Source organism: Blennius ocellaris (genome assembly GCF_963422515.1).
Source record: "Blennius ocellaris genome assembly, chromosome: 23".
NCBI lineage: Eukaryota > Metazoa > Chordata > Actinopteri > Blenniiformes > Blenniidae > Blennius > Blennius ocellaris.
The window spans coordinates 13610500-13629956 of NC_137672.1; the positions used below are offsets into that span (position 1 = coordinate 13610500).

Sequence of the window (19457 nt, forward strand, 5' to 3'; positions counted from 1 at the left end):
GATGAACGCTGGTAGCGAGGACATTACAAACCAGACTGTCCAGATGACAAGGACGAGAGTCCCTATTAGAGAAGGGCAGTGATGACGAAGATTATCATAATAATACAGGCTTTGCGGTGCAACTGACATTTCTGCCAGCATATTTGTCATGATGAGTCCTTGTATCACTTGTACGAAAAAACATCAATCTTTGTAAATCTGACTATTTCGACCACTGCTCCCATATCTGTTTGCTGTTATTTGCTGGTTTTAAATAGCAAGAGGATCAGTTTTGATTGTAAGTAGCCAGATGAAGGGAAAAAGAGAGAAAGCTGAAGACACTCTTGCTGGTTCAAGTAGAAAGGTGTCAATCTACAAAGTGCATCACATGTTGTTGCTCATAGGGAGCAAAAGCAAAATCTACACATTAGTCAGGTGGTCATTATGTTATGGCTGAGTATTGTGCTTGTTGTACTTGAGCACAGGGCCACGTTGTGACATTTTAGAAGAGCTTGAAACTGTTTTAAATAATGAATTCAATCAAAAGTCAAACAATTGCGTTTCGTGATCTCAGCACAACACAGAATGTGTGTTTGGTACAATGATTCGGTGAAGAACACGGTCACATTAGATGATCCATTGTTAGTTACAACAAACAGCTCATCAAATCTGATTGTAATAGTTTTCGGTGGGGTTTAAGACGGCTTTAAGAAGTTTAGAAGCTCAAAGCAAAAGTTCATGTTTGGGAAGATTCGGCACCAACAGTGACTTACAAATGTGACACTGAATAAATGAGAGAGAAGCTGGGTTCACATCTCTTATCAAAAAACATTGACGTCCTTAGTTTTTGTGACACGTGTCTAAAAGTTGATAAGACTGCAGGATCTGGAAGCTTTGTTGGAGTTTGTTTTGTTTTGTGGGTTTTTTTTTTACCTTCAGAAGGCTATCCCAAAAGAAGATGTGAAGCAGGCATACTTACAGGAGGTCCTGGAAGAAAGAGGAGAGAAAAGAAAAATCTGGTTAGTGTGTTTTCAATCAGCAATCAAACAGACACAGTTGATCAATATTCCACTAAAACCACACATCCAAATAACTTTGAAGGGAAACCAGGCGCATGCGGAGAATTACGCCTTCGCTGACACTGCAGATATTCTCTTGAATAAAATGTACACTGGTTTTTTTGACCAGTAGAACAAAAGCATTGTGACCAAACGTCGCTATTTTCCATGCAGATCGGCCAACAATGACCACCAGGCCTGGCGATCAGATTTTACATTTTTAAGTGGCTCTGATTTCACAACTACAAGGGCTTGCACTCTTGTTACACCCCCCCCCCCCCCCCCCACGTTTTTGTGAGGTGACACTCGTCTTTTCCCCAATTACTGCCGCTGAAAAGAATGTGTGCCAGCACACGTCAGGGCTCCCCAGAACCCTGCAAATCATTTTAGGTCTTTAAGTTCATATTAAAAAAAAGGTACCCAGCTGCCTTAAACTTGAAAAAAAAAGTCCTATGTCCTTGAACTGTTCTTCTTCACGACCAGTGCAAATGGCTCCTGCAGCTGGGGTATTTAAGGAGCTGTGTGTTTGAGGCACACCGGGCTGCACTTCGGGAGCTCAGTCGACCACATAGGTTTTGATAAACAAGACCAACTTAGGATTTTGATGTATATCAGTAAAACTAGCAATTACAGATCTGATTTTTTTTTTTTTTACATGTGATTTTGTTTTGTTTTTCAGAGTGCATCTATTACAAATCATTGATGACATGAGTTAAACTCAAAACAGGTTCATATAAGCCATGTAAAATTAGATTCTACTGCATGACATCAAGCTTAATTATGTATCTTGAGAAGCCCTTTCTCAAGTTTCTCGAAGCAGCGCCACTTCTCATTCTTTTCTCCACAATGAATCAACCCCCCACTGAAAAACTTGCATGGGTGCTATTTAAAAGCACCACTAGACCTGATTTTTAAAGGACATAATTCAGAACATCTTCAATAATTGAAGCGACTCATTTGAGTTTGTAGCAAATTTCGGAGGTTACAGAATGGTTCTCAGTCATTGAAAAGAAGCATTCATACATGACGTACACGAGCAACTAAAATAACATCTAAACATTTAGGAAGTTATTTTCACTGACAATATCTGCAACAGCAAATTTCAGCTTTGTCCAAAGGCCTTCAGTTTGTCTTCTGGTAATAAACAGCCACTATGTTTCTATGCTTCTCCCCCAAAAAAAGCAAAAACAAAAAAAACCCTGCATTAAACGTTCATATAAACATACAAATTGACGAACACACCCTTTATGATTTGATTGCCAGTTAATTTTCTCCTGCACGTGCTGTAAACTGCTCACGATACATGCAGGGAACGGCACAAGGTTTTTTTTCGTGATTACAGTTCTGCACTACATCCTGGAAGTCGAACGCCGCGTAAAAAGATAAACACGCTCGAACGGAGGAATCCAGTTGACTGTTCACTGTAAACATTATGCATTGCCAACTCTCCAGCTTACTATTGACTGATGTTGTGGCGCCGTAAGTGTCTTGCAAATGTCCCGACAACCTGAAAGAGTGCATTTTGCCAGCGATTGTCACAAAGGCAACATGATTTCCACAATAAACCAACGGCACACTGCTGAATGTTCAGCAATACAAAGACAATGCTCTGATTAAACAGTTTAGTCTCACACTGTGCATGTAAACGTCTTTGTCCTTTTAGTTTTTCCTTTGTGCGAATTTGGCTCAGTGCCTATTGAGAAGCTACAACTAAACCATGTTTCTCTGACATTGCTGAGGCTTTCTATTGTGGAAAAGAAAACATGGTAATATCCTTTATTCACTGGTTCGTGCAAAGTAGCACCTAAAAGCTACGACCTCAATTATGGTTCCAGTACTCATTTTAACTTATGGCCTCTGTTGTGAAGATATTCTACATTATAGTGTCATGTCGTATGTAAAGTGAGTGAGTGATAACTGCTCACATAATAATAAGTACTTATTTTACCCTGACACCACTGCTACTCTATCGTTTACCATCCTCACTGATGGAGCACTACAGGGTTAAATTGCTGCCAATGTGAGAATCAATTCCTTGTGAGTGCAGGCACCTGACTAACAAGTCCTGATTATTCACATGGGGGAAAATATCTGAGGAAATTTGCAACACTTTCCAGCATTGACCACCTGCTAATACGGCCTCGTGCTGCGGCTTTTTGCTGCTACAAAACCTTTTTTCAGCCCTAAACGGTTGCGCCACGTTTTTTTTTCCTTTCCATATGTCACCGGTGAACAAACAAGGGATCCTAATGAAGTATCCCATTCATTTTGAAAGCTGAGGTAAATATCACTGTGTCTTTTTCCTGTTTGTTCATTTGGATGGTCCCAGCCAAGTGTGGGTGAAAGCTTCCTCCTGCCTTTGTAGATGAATCAACTGCAAAACACCTCGCCGTGAGTTTGTGGGAAGCTCACGGCGGCTTAGTTACTTTTGGTTAAAGTGAATCATGAATTAAATATGCTTCCCCTTCAACATCTACCAGTGTTGAGAACTTAAAAGAAGGAAATTGGATTTTCAGAGAGCTTACAGTGCAGACTTCAGTCTGCCCGTGCCCATCAATGACAGAATTTCGCAGTCGCATAAATAATGTCTTCTAAACATGTTTTCAGTTTTCTCCTGTGAAGCGCCACACAGTTTGACACAAGCCTCCGCTAACGCTGCACGCTGCCATCACATCCAGTTGTTTGGAGTTTGCCACGAGTTTACAAACTCTTAAGCTCAGTAAACTAGCTCCATGAATTTATGAGAATTTATTGGAGCTTTATTTGCATGCAGATTTATACTGATTGCCTTTCAGCACCGAAAACTGTGATTTCAGGGGAAGAGAAGATGAATACGCAGCAAATATTAAAACAAAAAGTTTTTTGCATATTGCTTCTCGTGGCATATTCCCGGGTTCAAACTGAAATCTGGGACTTTAAAGAACAAGTGAATCACAATCTCCACATTGGCTCTGCGAGAATGAAGGGCAAACAAAAACGGCACAAAAGTGTCAATTGAACTATGCTGGCACGCTGAATGTTTATTGGAAAGTTACGCACTTCATAAACAAATCCTGGCGGCGTTTCACATCTGCAGCCGACCAGAACATTGAACTGTTTCATGTCATTTGAGTTTTGATTTTTCTTGTCCACGCTGGCTTTCAGTTTGTATAACAGATCACTCTAAATTATGATACAGTGGAAAACTAGACGACGGCACCATATTGATCCAAATGTCATAATGTAGAAAATAACCTCAAACAACCTTTGAAACTGACTTGACCAGCTGCAATGGAGACAGTAATTGAACATGGGATCCTCAAATAAAAGGCCTGAACAGATTAAGTTTTACTCCTGTGACTGTCTGGATTTGGTGGTAAAACCAACTATGTGTTTTTTTTACTTCTTCCTCCTTATTTCAGACACAGTGTTTGTTTCTCAGACTGTGAAACCAAACCGCTCCCTCATTGCTCTACCTCACTAAAACCTCCGGACCTTGCATTACCCCGTCTCCCTAATTTCCTTTTACAAGGGCTGTTATTCCAACGTACTTGCTCTGCTCTGCTGCGCTGTGCAGAAAGTTGACACGCTCCGCGGACCATTATCACTTCTGCTATCAGGTGAGCAAAGCGTGCAGCCCTCTGCCAAGTCCATGTTCTCACTGTGAATTCAATTTGTGGAGACACGCTCCATCAATGGGAGTGTCACTGCGGAGCAGGACCTTTTGCCGGCATGCCCGGATCCCCGACCGGGGGCCAAGTCCCCCCCCCCCCACCCGCCAGAGTGTGTGGGAGGAACGAGCGGAGATTGGAGATCCTGAATGCATCGTGACAACTTGACGCCACCAACAGTCGTAGATACACACGAGTGCATCATAACTGAAATTACTCATTTCATAGTTTCAAAAGGTAAAGAAAAATAGATATGGTTGTCGTTTTGTCAAGTTTTACTGTGCAGATCTTTGTGTTTCTATGGTGACTGAAGTTCAAACTATCTAAGCAAGCACTGAAACCACCAGGCCACAAATTACACATCTATAACCTATTCTGGCCTCCAAAGATATACAGTGTACTTTTACATGATTGTAAATGCAGTGTGATTTGCTGATGTTCAACTGAATTATTCTTCAAATGTTTTTGAATTGAGAGTACTATGATCATCGGTGCAAATACACACAAATGTACATACCAGGTTCTCCATTGCGGCCTCTTCTTCCTCGCTTTCCTGGAGGTCCTGCAAAAAAACAGAACATAATATGTTACAGTGAGCGATTTGATTGTCTTTTTTGTTTGTATAAGTTTCATATTCTTCAAGGATTCTCACAGTAAAAGCCAGAATCAGACAGAACCACTGAAAAATACTGTATCTGGACAATAAGCATCGCAAAACACAATTAACAATCATCGTAGACATAAGGCGAGGTGAAAAACAGAAAACACTCTGCACATATCCCCTTTCTTTCTCCTCTGTTTCAGGTTTTCTTTCAGCACGAATGCCCTGGTTCCTAATTTGTTTATCGAGACTGTGTTTTCTTATTTGCCATTTTCCTGTCAACACCATTGTGCTGCTGAAGCTCAGCAGGACGAGTAAAACAATTACACGGTTTGCCAGATTTTATATGTTGAAGGCTTGACTGGATCCCATTGTATGGGGTCTAAAGAAAAAAACAGCAGTAAGATGCACCCATTGGAAAATAGTAACATTTCTCTTTAAGAGACCTCAAAAGAGTCTTTTCTTGAGTTTGGCAGCAAAATCGTATGGTCTGTGAACTGGCATTTTGTTCATTCCTTCCCCTCAGGCTGTGTGCATTCACTGTTTGAAAACGGTCTGTGGAACGATTTATTCATTACAAAGTAGTATCTGTGTATTCTACCTATGTTTTAAAGGGTAACAGACAGGGAAATGTGGGATATCCGCTCAACATTAAAGAGGAATTTCTTCCACTGGAGATGAGTTTAAAAACTGGACGTCGTAGAAATCCTGTCTCTTCCAGAGAGGTGAGGCTACCAACCTCAACCCCCCCCCCCCAAAATCAGGTAAATTGTTATGTCTGGCACGCAGCACTCTGACCCTCGGCCTGCAACCACTGCTTCAGAGCCTTAGTGTTACTTCATGACATTTTAAAGACAAAAAAACATTAGTGTACACACAAAATCTACCACCCGTAATGATATCCTCTTTAGTGCTGTGATGACAGAAAGGCTGCTGAAATTTAGTGAGTTCATATTTTAAAAACCGTTATATAACAATCTTCTCGGTTCCACTCTTCGCCACAAAGACAATACTGAGTTGTATAGAGTGGAGAAGAAAATCGATGCATGTAGCTATAATAAATACATTTAAAACCTTTTTTTTTTAATAGTCTTTCATTTTCATGGCATAGGAGTTAATTATCATTTTTGATCAACCTTGCTGCAACAGGCCATAACATGACTTCACCTACAGCCTTAAAATGTTTTAAACAAAATCTCCCATTTTGTAAGTTTGGCATGCTATTTAATGAGATTCCTCCGCTAATCAACCGACATCTATCTCTGTCTCGATGTGAAGTCAAATAAACTAAGATGAAACGGATATAATCCAATTTACATTCACATTTAGTTTGGCCTTATTTATGATCATCCAAATGTTTTACTAGAGTGCAAAACGCCGTGTTATGTTGCGCAACTCATTGCATGATGCTCAGTCCTCAACTTGATCCCACTGTTTGGCTCAATTTCAGCTTCCAGCTCTGCGCGTCTTGAACAGCGTCCAGGATAATGTCAGGCGCCGCCAGTGAAGGGTCCAGGCAATGTTTAAAGTACGTAACCACAGGTGGAGTTTGACTTACACTTTACTATGGTTCACATCAACCATGGTTTCTTTACAGGTTTGTTTTTTGAGCTTTTTAAAGGAAACAGAAGGAGGTTTACTGCGCTTGGCGCTCACTTCATTATTGCTCACTTTGAAATGACACTTGACACCTTTGAGAGGAATATCTTGTCGGACGATATGAAGTCCGTCTGATTCCCGTGGTGTTTTTCCTGACAGCTGTGAAATAAACACTCGACACACGAGAGCTGGAAGTCCAGAAAAAACATTCTCCATTATTTTTAAGATATCATCATGATTCACAACATCCATCACAATATTTTTCATTGTGATTATAGACTGTAAGGTGAGCCCGCCATACAACTTTGACGATACCACTAACGCCGACTTGGTATAGAGCTGAGTTGATGTGCCAACGATAACATTTTGGTTTATGAAATAGGAATGAAAGAATAACTTAATGTCTATAATGACTGGTCAAAACAGGTTTTCACATACAGTTGAATTTCTGTAAAACAGAAAAAGTGACCAAGACCCCTCCCCGAGTCATAAATGAAAGCCGCAGAGCTCAAACTGGATCCTGAGGTGATGAGAGATATTAAGCTGCCTGCTCAGGCAAAACATCACTCTTTGCTGAAAAACACTGCATTGGCCTGCTGCATTCTCACAGTATCCCAAGAACAGTCATGGAACGACGGTTTCAGGAAAAAATAATATGGTTCGGAGTTCCATGTTGAGGGTCAGTGACGAAGAACAATCTGTTGAAACCCTTTCAACAGCTTTTGAGTCAGGAAATAAATTCAAGTGGACTTAATCTCCACTCAAGTGTTTGGTTAGATAAATATTTTGGTCAGACACAATAGAGTGCGACGTTATGAAGTGTGTTTTTGCAATGTGGTCCTTGGTGGCTTTTTAATTTGAAAATGTAAGCAACAGTTCAGCACTAGCAGAAGATTAAGATGTGGAAAATGGGAAAGAAGAATGGGGATGATGGCGTGATGGAATAAATACTCACATCTTTGTAGTTTATTAATTAATGGATGAATTCCTTGGCATTTAAAATGACAGAACCCGGTACATAAATTAGACTAGTAAGTTCAACATGAAACCCAGGATGTTGTGTTTTTATTATTCAGTTCACCATCATGACGGATAAAAAAGTACCAGGAGATAAGCCCATTTTGTGTCACTGAAATCAGAGGAAATATTAAATTAAGTCATCTTATTGTTACAGTTGCAGTGACTTTAGTACAAAGATGGATTTACAACCGATGCAACACATTCCATTCACATATTGATCAAAATAGAACAGAGGAAATGGAACTGATGAGACTAGACAATAATAAAATAGATATATTGTAAAGATAAGAGTTATATTGGTTGAATAATCCATTAGGGCTGTGTAAAATTAATACTTAACAACATGGAATCAAATAAAATCTATGCAAAATAAACTGCTCAAATAACCTGCTAAAGGACTGTGGGTTATTGGCCCTCAATGTTAAGGGTTGGAGAAATACTGGTTGGAGATAGTGAAAAGTCTGTACATTCATTTTAAAGGCAGGAGGGAGAACAAAATATCCTTTAAGATACAGTTGGCCTTCTTTCAGTTAGTCATTGTAAATATTAATGAATATTGTGGCCTTTTTTATAAAATTATTATGAGGTATTGTCAAAACAGGCAATGCAAACCCCAGTGCAACATGGTACATTTTTACTTTGAGTGACGGATATGAAAGTATTGATATGAACAAATTTCGCAAGGTCAACACAACCCTGTTTATCTATTGGACCTTGGATGCCTTGGACCGCACCGGCTCAGCTGTCAGAGCAGCATGAAACCACAAACACAATAACGTCAACCTCCATGTTTATTTAGGCGTTTAGGAGAAGCCACACAAGATGGGATTTTAACAATGCGCCGAAACTCTGGAGTCCAAAACGCTGAAGGTGGTAGGAATTTGATTGCTTGTTGGCACAACAGAATGAGTCCCACGTAATTGGCATCATGGCAAAAGATGCCGTTTCGCGCCATTGTTTTCTGAAAAGTTCCACCCATGTTGTTCATTATTGCAACGTTCTGCCCTGCTTGACAAAATAAACATCTTGTTTATACTTCATGCAGTTGAGACACAGTTACCCATCATCCATAAAATATTGATTGGCCTACAGCGGGTAAGAGCACTGCATCTTTCTTCCTCTTTTCACCTCAAGTCGATCAGTTTTAAGCGAATCGGCCCCGTCTGGACTCATTTACAATAACGGTATTGTTTCAGAGCTTGATAGACATAATCAGACCACTCAAAGCATCTCTCCTGAAGTAATACAGCTATTCTTCTGAATAAAAGTCAAACGTTTGCCAAAAAAAGCAAACTGGGTACCAGCAGCTCCACTTCCACCACCGAAGTAAATCAGGTTTGAAAAGAACTGGCTTTGGCCTTCACAAATAGTCCAAGCTACACTTTTCTGGGTACCGTGAATAAATTCAGGGGCTTTCCAAAACTCTTCCCATAATAATATATACTTTGTATTACCACATGTTCAATGTCATTATGGCTGAGGCTTAAAATTTGTTATCCTCCTGTGACACTCACCGAGTTCAATAATACGAGAGAAACTTGTACTTTTAGGTGATACTTTAAATAAGTCAATACATTCTTTTAAAGCTCAATCAAAAGCTAAATTCTGTTTTTAGGACTAAAGGGCTTCACCTGCTTAATATGTAAGAAGCTTTTGATTCTCTGTTTGAAATGTTCATTTACACATTTTCCGCAGTTCATTTTAGGACCTCCTCTTGGACAGGAAATAACCAGAATGATTTATGGATACCAAAAAGCCCTACACACTGACCTTACTGTTTATAAATCAGTCATTAAAATACACCATCCAGTCTGAATGTTTTGGCAGAAGTGTCAGAGTAGCACAATACCACTGATGGCAGTGTTTCCAGAAACTGGCGTGAAATTGTTTTGCTTGCATTTGCTTCAGTTTTAGTAAATTCCTTCTCGCGGGGGAAGAACAAGACGCCTCCGAGGCCAGCATTTACGTGAGAGCTTTTATTTCGAGTAGTCTTACATGTAACATGTTTGCACTTCATTTCAAGCGTGTATGATCAGTGAAGTCCCCGCATGAATGTTGGATCTCATCGTGACTTTCCCATGTCATTATTGAGTAAAATGCTTTCACAATAAAACACCAGACGCTCACCATCAGCTGCAGGATGCGAATTTACAATGAAGAAGTTGCAAACACCATCCCCAATGGTTCCTGCACAAATCAAACTCTTGCTGTATCTCGACGCTTCACAATTTCACTTTTAAATCTCTCGCAAAAAACTCTGATGATCAATGGCTTAATAAACATTCCAAGGGGTTAGTTAGATTTAGTCCGAACAGACATTAATATAGCCCATTTAATCTCATAGCATGGATGGATGACTTTATTAAAGCTGGCAAAACCCGGGTATCCAGGTCAGCGGAACTAAAGCAGCACAAGAGCTGGCTTTCTACAGCGCAATCATTTCTTACTTTACAAGTACATTTTTGTGGAAACATCTGGCAAAGAGGAACACAAGTTCGATCCAAGAGCCTTATTGACCCGCGTGACAATGAATAAATCAATACATAAAATGTTCATTCAGTGACTACTACATTCCATGTCTCAGGAGGGGCGGGGACCTTAAATGTAAATTTACACTCGTCTTCATCTCTGAATGTCCCTGCTTGTTCTCAGGTGCATCTGCACTGTGGGCGGGAACATATGTCGGCAAAAACAGTGAACACAGAAAGCCTTACCAACAGAACAACTATATAAATGATGACCATCGAAGGCTGCAATTCTCCTCAGCGCTCAACGTGAAACCAGACAGACAAGAATGAGGATAGCCTTTAAATGGTAATTATGGGTGTCGTCTTCGCAGCACCACATTTCCTCGACCTCTGTGGTCTTTGACTTTTTAAACTCCTTCTGTGTTTCCCTAACACACACTCGGAGACACACACAAACTGTAAGGTCAAATAAGTCAACCGATAACAGCAGCATAAGATAAATGAAGACCTGGACTGTGTCTTCAGACCCCTCTTGTGGTCATTAGTCATGGGTATTGTCGAGTGAAAATGGAAAGTCCCTTTGAACTTGTGACCCGGTGAACTGGCTCCGGAAGAGAAGCTCTTGTACTCCGACTGATCGTCACTGCTTCTCCTAATCCTTTAAGTTCTCAAAAAGCTTCCACTTGAAGAGAGGTGAAGAGACAGCAGGAAAAACAAAGAGCTTCCTCTCTTCAACCCGTGAATAAAGCGTTTACCTTATTCACTATGTTCTTTACATTTCTGCAGCATGACCACTGGAGTCAGCTTGTATATAACCCTATAACCTACTTAACATAAGAAAAGCACAATATCCACATAATGACTTTAAAAACCGGTCAACTAAAGTTGGACAAAATTCTTACAGATGTCTAATAATTAACACTGACACACAATCAAAATTTCATCTGTGGGGCAATTTTTCCAAAGGCTAATATGTCGAGTAAAAATAAACCATGCACATGGATGATTTACGTACAATAGGCACTGCTTGTGTCACTGGAAGTTCAGCTCCTGGAAATTAGAGATAAGTTTCCAAATTCCTGAAATCTGATATAGCAAGCGGACTGCAGGATGGTTAGCATGTAATGTAATGCCGTTTCAAAGAGCAACCCTATTATCAGCCCCATTTAATGGCAGCGGTTGTTTAACTGCCTGTAAGAAGGAGCCATGTTGCTTGGATAATTTTTTTGCGAGCCAAAAAACAAGCCGTCGATGGTAAAACAAGACAGGTACAACAGCTTGTTGACTTGTTTAAAGACTGCTGCTTGACGAGATGACGGTGCTTAATCCTAACTTCTTTGTTAGACTTTACAGAGTCTCTAGCAGTGCAAAAATATACAGTAAATTTAGCTGAAGAATTTAGGGGCTCCCCCAACACCCCTCCAACCCCCGAGGCCCACATTTGATTCCCAACCTTAAAAACAAGCCAGTGTCTTAAAGTCTCTTTCACATTATTGGTATACATCTTCATTATCCTCATTTCCAACTGCTGTCTGAAGTTCCTAAACTAATACTGTATAATCATCATAGTAATTTCCTAAACACTTATTTGCAATTGTATTTAATTTGTTGCCTGGAAAAGAACCCATTGTGTCTGATTTTTATATGTACTCATTGTCCTGTTTTCAGTCATTATCTAATTTCCAGAAATGTGTCCATTTTATTTCGAGCCAACGTCTTTTTCAGAGAGCAACTTTGTATTTCTTCCATGATGAATGTCTCATTATAAGCAGATAGACTGATGTTTACATTTAGGCTCCAGACGCTATTAGTTAGTTAAATTTACAGCAGAGTAACACATCTCAGAGATTAAGGCCTAAACTGAAGCTAATGGACAGTCATGAGATGTAATGGACGGTGACGCCTCTTTCGCAAACTAATGAAACTCAGTTCTGCCGTTTCCAATTACCAGACACCAATGAAACATGGAGTCCATGCCAGAGCTGTTATCATTAAGCCAACGGTACAGCTGATTCGCAATACCAACGGAGCACTTGTTAATGTCAGAGAGTCCAACGGCTCCACGCAGAAGATGATTACCTGAAGCAGTAATTCATTTACAGGAAGTCGGAAGAAAAAGAAAAACATTTTTGATGCATAGCCGTGTGAGACTCTCCAACTCTAAATGCTCTCATCAGAAAACTCCGCCAACTTCAAATTGATTCATTTCTCATCCTGTCCCCAATGAATATGGCAATTTGGTGTGTGTCAGTGTATGTGTGTGTGTGTGTGTGTATTGGTTGGGTTCTGTACCGTGCTTGTCCAGATGCCAGTTATCAGTTCATTAAACAATGAGTCAATCCATTAGGGCGCGAGGAATTATCTGTTGCTGCAGGCCCCATTAACACTGCATCAAGCAGATTGGAACTTGTTCTAAAAACACATCTTTCTCTCAGTCTTATAAAGACTGCACGCAAAGGAAGCGTTTTTTTTTGTACTTACAAACCCTCTGCGCAGATTGGTCACAGCTAAAAAATTGCTGCAGGAGTCCCTCAACAAAACCCACAAGTGACTTAGTCACCTGTGCACTTAAAACACAGTTTTAGTAACCGAACGATCATTAGAACAAGCAGCTCTTCTCTAGTTCCATTGTCAAACATGCACTCTCGCTCTAAGACAAATGACATGAATACGACTTTAGCTGGCAGGCGTGCATGGATCATCTGCGCTTTTGCTCCGGTTCAGCGTCAAGGCCGGAACGCTCCTGAGGAGGAAGCCGGCCCTTCTGAGAGAGCCTTTTCATCACCTTCAGAGATCAATGTGTTTTCCTCTGGCAACAGGCTGACTGCTGGGATACTTGAGACCCACCCTGCTAGCTGCACACTGCAATTATCTTTCCCGCAGTACTGACTGCGGTCGTAATGGAAGCAGAACACACTCCCCGATGAGGGGAGGTCAGTAATAAGCCAATCGATCGGCCAAGTCCCATCACTTTATGCTGCGATTTAAATTGGCGCGGTCGGCCATCCTGACGGCTCTATCAGAGAGCGCTGCCGCATCCTGAAGACATTCCTCATGGCTTGACCTTCGGTTGCATGTGAGGAAGTGTTACGTTTTAGTAACTCTACACTCTGCTAATGATAAGATTACAAGTTCATGTCTTGAAAAAGAAAAGAAAAATCCTCGAATGAGCAATGATGTTCTTGGCCCTGTCGAATTTTAATCCAGAGTGGAAATTAATGGTTTCTGAGTGTAAACCACGTTACATCTTGGCATACTACCCGGTCTGCAGAGCAGTTTAGGAACCAACCAAGTGAGCAAAATGTAATTTAACTGTCATGGCAAACTAACAGTATGAAGCAAACACTTCGATTGACCAACGTCATCTTTCACCTGCGCTGTGCGAGGAGACTATGATGTACTGAAAGAATACTGTAAACGCTGAGAAACTAAAGGTCTCAACATGTGCAAGCAACAGTGTTCGACATTCAGAAAGGAGCAATATTGACTGAGAGTTAATTAATCGACTCAATATATGCAGTCGGGAGGGAAAAGCAACCCCCGATGAGCCTCCAAAGCATTGATTAGCCTCAGTCAGTGACTGACTTAAGCTCCTAACCCGAATACTCTTGTAGTCAATCGATGTCCTTAATTAGACTATGAAATGGTGAGGTGCAGATGCCAGCAAAGAAGCCTACAGTGCGGGAAATCTATTAGTCAGTACAAGATGAAACCACGTGACCAGTGATGCTGCTGGAGTCCTGATCTCCTACAGTGTAACTGTGGTGTCAAGATGAAAACAGTCTCCAAAACGTCTCCAAATGGTTTTTTGCAAACGGGACACCCAGTGCACGATTAGCATCAAACGATACCCCTCTTGTTCGAGGTCAGGTGAAATACTTTATCTGTGTTTAAGACGTCTGTGGCTATTGAATGTCACTTTGAAATCGTATGTAACCCTATACCTGCTGCTGAGAGACGACACAACTGCTGGCTGACCTTATCAACACCAACGATGTGTGAGCCAATGTGTTTAATGTGTCTGTGGTGTGTGTGTGTGTGTGTGTGTGTGTGTGTGTGGATTTAGAGAATGCAGGGCCGTATAAATTGGACCACGGGGCCCAAAAATCCTCAAGGACAGTAAGCATAGGAGGTTTTTAAAAAAAAAATGTATTCTTAAACCGCAATGAAGTCACTGCAGAAAGGCCAAATGTGCTCAAGTAAAACATTTTATTGCCACCCTTAGTTTTTTTAATAGGCTGGCTTTAAAGACTGCCTTTACCAGGGGTCTCCAACCTTTATGACCAAAACAGCCGTTTTTGACACTTTCCGCCAAATCAGATTTAACCAGTTTAACTACAGCTTGGAATTAATAAGCGCTCTTGCGTCTCAGCGAGAGGATCCCCGAGTCTGATAGGAGGCCACTTCTGCATGGAGTTTGCATGTTCTCCCCAAAATGCAAAGTTCATTAACTTGTGCTTTGCAGGGTTTTGCAATAATAGCTTTTTTTCTCCATGAGTTGATGCATTATCTGCCTGCAGGGGTCCACAATTCCAAAGAACTCTCAATAGTCTGTACTTTGCTGCGACCCTGTGATAAACTACATCGATAGTCAGCTAACATGGGATTCCCATGAGCTATCATGTGAATCTTTTTTTTTTTTTAAACGTTGATTAGGGGCTGCTTGTAAAAGGTCCTATTGTATTTCTAAGCAGTCTACCACAATTTAAAATCTGCCCTTTTCAGACAATATACAATAAGCATATCATAGATGATCAGTTGTGAAGTTATTCACAAAAATAAACAGGCAATTTTGATTAAGTTAACATTTTCGGGACAAAGAGGAGGTCGGGTTCTCTTCTTTTCATATGTTTGGTGTGACATAATAAGCCATTTATATGATTTTAATTCTTTTGACATTCACATAAATTGACCTATTACAATAACAATCCCACTGTCTGACATTAGTTGACATACCAGCAGCTCCACAAGGGAGCGGGAGGTTTCTATCCTGCTTGATCTGTCTGCTGGCTGTCAGAGGAATATTTTTTTCCATTTCTCCACTCTCTTCTGTATTTCTTTTTTTTCTTTTATCCTTGCATTTCCCAGGAGCTTCACCTTCACTACATTTCACCTTATCAGCCAGCTTTGGTGGTCCGAAGCTGCGGTTTGCTTGGACAGTGACTGACCCTTGTTGGGAGTATTGCTGCTAACAGTTTGATCACGCAAGCGTGTCAGGTACAGACTCTTATACGTTACAGAGACGCTGTCTTGTCAGCAGCAGAGGAAAATGTATGATAGACAGACTGTGAGGGGGAGGGTGTCTCGGAGGGAGATCACTTAGTAGAATAGAGGGATGAAAGATTTAAGAGCAAAATGGAAAGTCTAGAGCTGAGCGTAAAGTGTTTTTGAGCCTGTTGCGTGAAGTTGTTGAATTCACTGCTCATATAAAACCCCCTCGGTCAGGGCAGACGCTACGCTTGTTACATTCCAGCTATGTACACTTTATATTAAAATCGCAACAACATGATCTTTATTTTATCATTTGGGGAGAAAGAAATGGCAAATGTTAAAAAAAAACAACAACTTGAATTTCTATATAGTAAAAATACTGCAGTGAACTTATGAACTGCTAAAAAAAAAAAATGATAATTTAGCCACACAATGCAAAAAAAAAAAAAAAAAATAAAGCCATTTTTTTCTTATTCTGCACTACGATAAAATACAATGTAAAGACATTTTATGTTCAATCAGGCGGAATGGTGGTTAAGTGTTTCAGTTTCATTATGTGATTCCTGGGTCCTGCGAGAAACAGAAAGAACTCTGGTCAATGGTCAATTTGCAGTATAAGTGTCTCTCAACACTCAATATGTCGTCAGTGGAAACAAAACCAAAATGTTATCATCAAGCAGCAGGTCCAAGAGTTTATTTTCCCAAATCATCTTAGAAAACAACCCAAAAGCAACTAAATCCAAAAGGAAGACATTTACTGGGGATTATTTCCCACCAGAAACCATGCTAATCTTTACCTTGAGGACTGAAACTCAAAAAATGAAAGTTGATATTGATACTAAAAAAAACAAAGCAGGCATTGAGAGAAAACCCCTAAAAGGGAACAGACCTCTCAGTTTTCTAACTGTATCCAGGCTTCTATTTTCAAACCACTGCACGTTCAGTTCATTCAGTGATCCATAAGTTTCCTTAAAGGGAATTTTTTTTTTTCACAAAGCACTCTCAGTTCTTAATAGCATCCTTTTCCTAAGTTGAGTCACAGCTGACAACTACCAACTTTAAATAACTACTCAGGTTTTACTGCAAGAGCAATTTTGTTGCTTTCAGTCAGGGGACTCTTATAAACAGGTATAACACTTAATTCTTCACTCTTACCTTATTTCAAATTTAAAAAAATTATCAATGGCCTATACACATTAGCAGGCAAGCTAAAAGTAAACCCTGGAAAGACTTCTCGACAAAATTATCGTAGTATCAAACCACCTCTCATTAGCTTAGGCATTTCTTCCCTGTTTTCCACTTTGGGTAAAGTCACTGCTCTTAAAGAAACTGCTTGACATTTGTAGGAAATATCCTTTTTAATTTTCTCTGTGAAACTCTGTTGCATACAAGCATAATTAAAGCGTAATTGCTGGAATCTCTGCAGGTTGCCTGGCATAATCAAAATGTCAACAAGTTGCCAGTGGAGTCATTGAATAGGCAAAAAAAACAAGATTGGACACTTTAATCTGTGAGGTTTAGCAGTGCCGGGTAGCACACCCTTTCATGGAGTAGTTTTCCAAGTTCTAGTCCTTTCTGTTTGGCTCAGTCACACTTGTGTGGTTGGCTGGAAAGGAATCAGCAGAAAACAGAGAAAATATAATATTTTGGTTTGGTTTAATTAGCTTTCTTACTGGAAGTTCATGATTAGAACCAAAGAAGTAAACAGATGGCGATATTACACACTTTCAAGGCTTTTAGTATGAGGTCAAACGTTCAGAACTTCCACAACCATCCTGTTTTTCGGTCCCTGTATTCTTTGTATTGTGGTTGTAATTTTACAAGCTGAAATTCCAGCGTTACCTCTCAGACATGTATGTGGAGTAGTTTAAATGGTGGCAGGGATTTGTCTATTGCTTTGACAAATTGATTTCTGTATCAAGGTGGTGCCAATCCAAACGCTAGGCAACATTGCCTGTCACATCTTGAGTTGGGTCACACGTAGTGATTTTTGGTTAGTGTCGCGTCCTTAACGGTTTCATTGACATTCATATAAAAGGACTAAATAATCAGAACCATGACTGCAGGGCTTGTTTTGATTAAACCAAACCTGTCTCATGCCCACATATCCTCATTCAAACCCTGCTGCATTCCTGTTTTAAGGCTATTGCATTGTGAGTATGTCGCAATGAAATGTGCTTTATAGAATGTACACATTTTGAATTAAATCACAAGTAAAGCTATAATAGAGGTTTAATTAAAAAGTTTGTTATATTTTTGATGATTCCTATAATGATTGGAGCAGATTCAAAAAAAATATTAACCAAATTATAACATTACACCTGCAATGAAACGACTTACATGTGAATAAATTGAGCGAGGTTGGTTTACATCAGACGTAGAAAAATACACTATTGCCATTTACAAAATAGAGCAAATTTCTGGTATTTGGAACATACCAAACTATTGCAGTCTGGTTGCAGGTATTGAGGCATTCTGTCTATAAAAAAGTAGAAAAGCTAAACACATCATGCAAGTCTCTCTTTTTGAATCAATCTCTGTAAATCGTTGTAGCTCGTTTGTTGAGTTTGTGTATCAAAGTGGCGCAAATGCTTTAATTTGTTATCATGACATTAAATAAAACCCGATTTTCATCAAATTACCTTTATTTATTTTGTTAAGATTCCCATGTCTTACTTATGATTTCCACCTATGTGTACACCATCATCCCAAAAATATCTCAAGAACAAATACCTCTCAATTCACAATTGTCTTTTTTCTTAAAAGCAGAGCTTTAGAAAACACGACATGAGACCCCTTTGTGTTCCTGCTGTGATGTTTACATCAATAGGTTACCCAAAGTGCTCGCTGCTGCAAGTAAAACCAACAGCACAGCCCATGAACCACGGCTTCTACTGCATTCATGCTCTGAGAAACATCAGACACAGGGCACACGCCACCATGCCAATACAATAAAAGCATTTGGAAAGCCTTAACGTAATATGAGGATATGCATTAGTGTAATTGTATTAACTCAAGTATTAAATAAGACTGGCAAATGCCAAAGTGACTAACTCATCAACCTGGTTTAAAAAAAAAAAAAAAATGAAAGTCACATGTGACGCCTGGAGGCTGGAGGATTTTTTTCTGTGATTAACAAAGAAACGCGAGGCATCGTAACACAATGCCACGTGCAAAATAAGTGGGTTCGATTTTTTTTTTTCCCCCTCTTGGAGCTTCCCAGAAAAGACAACAAAGAGCATTTTCAAAGTGTTGAGCCAAAGTCCCCCTGCATCATATTTCCTCCCCGAGTGTCACTCAAACTGACCAAGTCAAAGGTCACACGAGGAGGAGGATGGGAGCTCATCCTCCTGGGATGATCTATAATCCTGACCTGTAGTTTCAGGTGGTTGGAGGGCTGCAGTCAAGCTGGATGTGGGGGCGACGGCCCTTCAATCAGAACACATTGTTCTCATTATACATTGGATCCTAGATGGTTTTAACAGAAAATCCACAACCTCCACCAAACAACTGCCCGACTCCCCGGCTCTAAGCCGTGGCACTGGCTGCCATTGGATAAAACATTCTCCTCCTTATTATGCATTATATAAGACTAAAATAAAATCTTTTCAGATACAGATTGTGTTAATATTCAGGAGGAGGTTTCCTTGCTTTTGCATGATTTTTTTTTCGAGGCAGTGATAAAGTTTATGACCAGCAGGCTGTCGCTTTAAATTCTCCAGATTGTGTGTGAACACACGATGTGTGGTGAAAGTCAAACTCATTTCAAAGTTCCCCTTCGCTAAAAACCTAACCCTGAAGTGCTCAGTGAAGCCTCTTAGCAGCCTGAAAAAGAACTGAGGGCTTTAATTGTGCAACTACAAAGCATCTT

The 19457-nt window shown here is 40.1% G+C and overlaps 1 protein-coding gene across 1 annotated transcript in view; it reads right to left on the reverse strand.

Annotated features, from left to right (window-relative positions):
• col25a1 (collagen type XXV alpha 1 chain) overlaps positions 1 to 19457 on the reverse strand; it is a gene marked incomplete at its 5' end in the record, with an annotated part of 146864 nt that overhangs the window by 61047 nt on the left and 66360 nt on the right. Inside the window, one exon of the mRNA XM_080518948.1 lies at positions 5191 to 5249. Within this exon, the coding sequence (XP_080375074.1) occupies positions 5191 to 5249 (59 nt within the window). The remainder of the gene's footprint in view (positions 1 to 5190; positions 5250 to 19457) is intronic.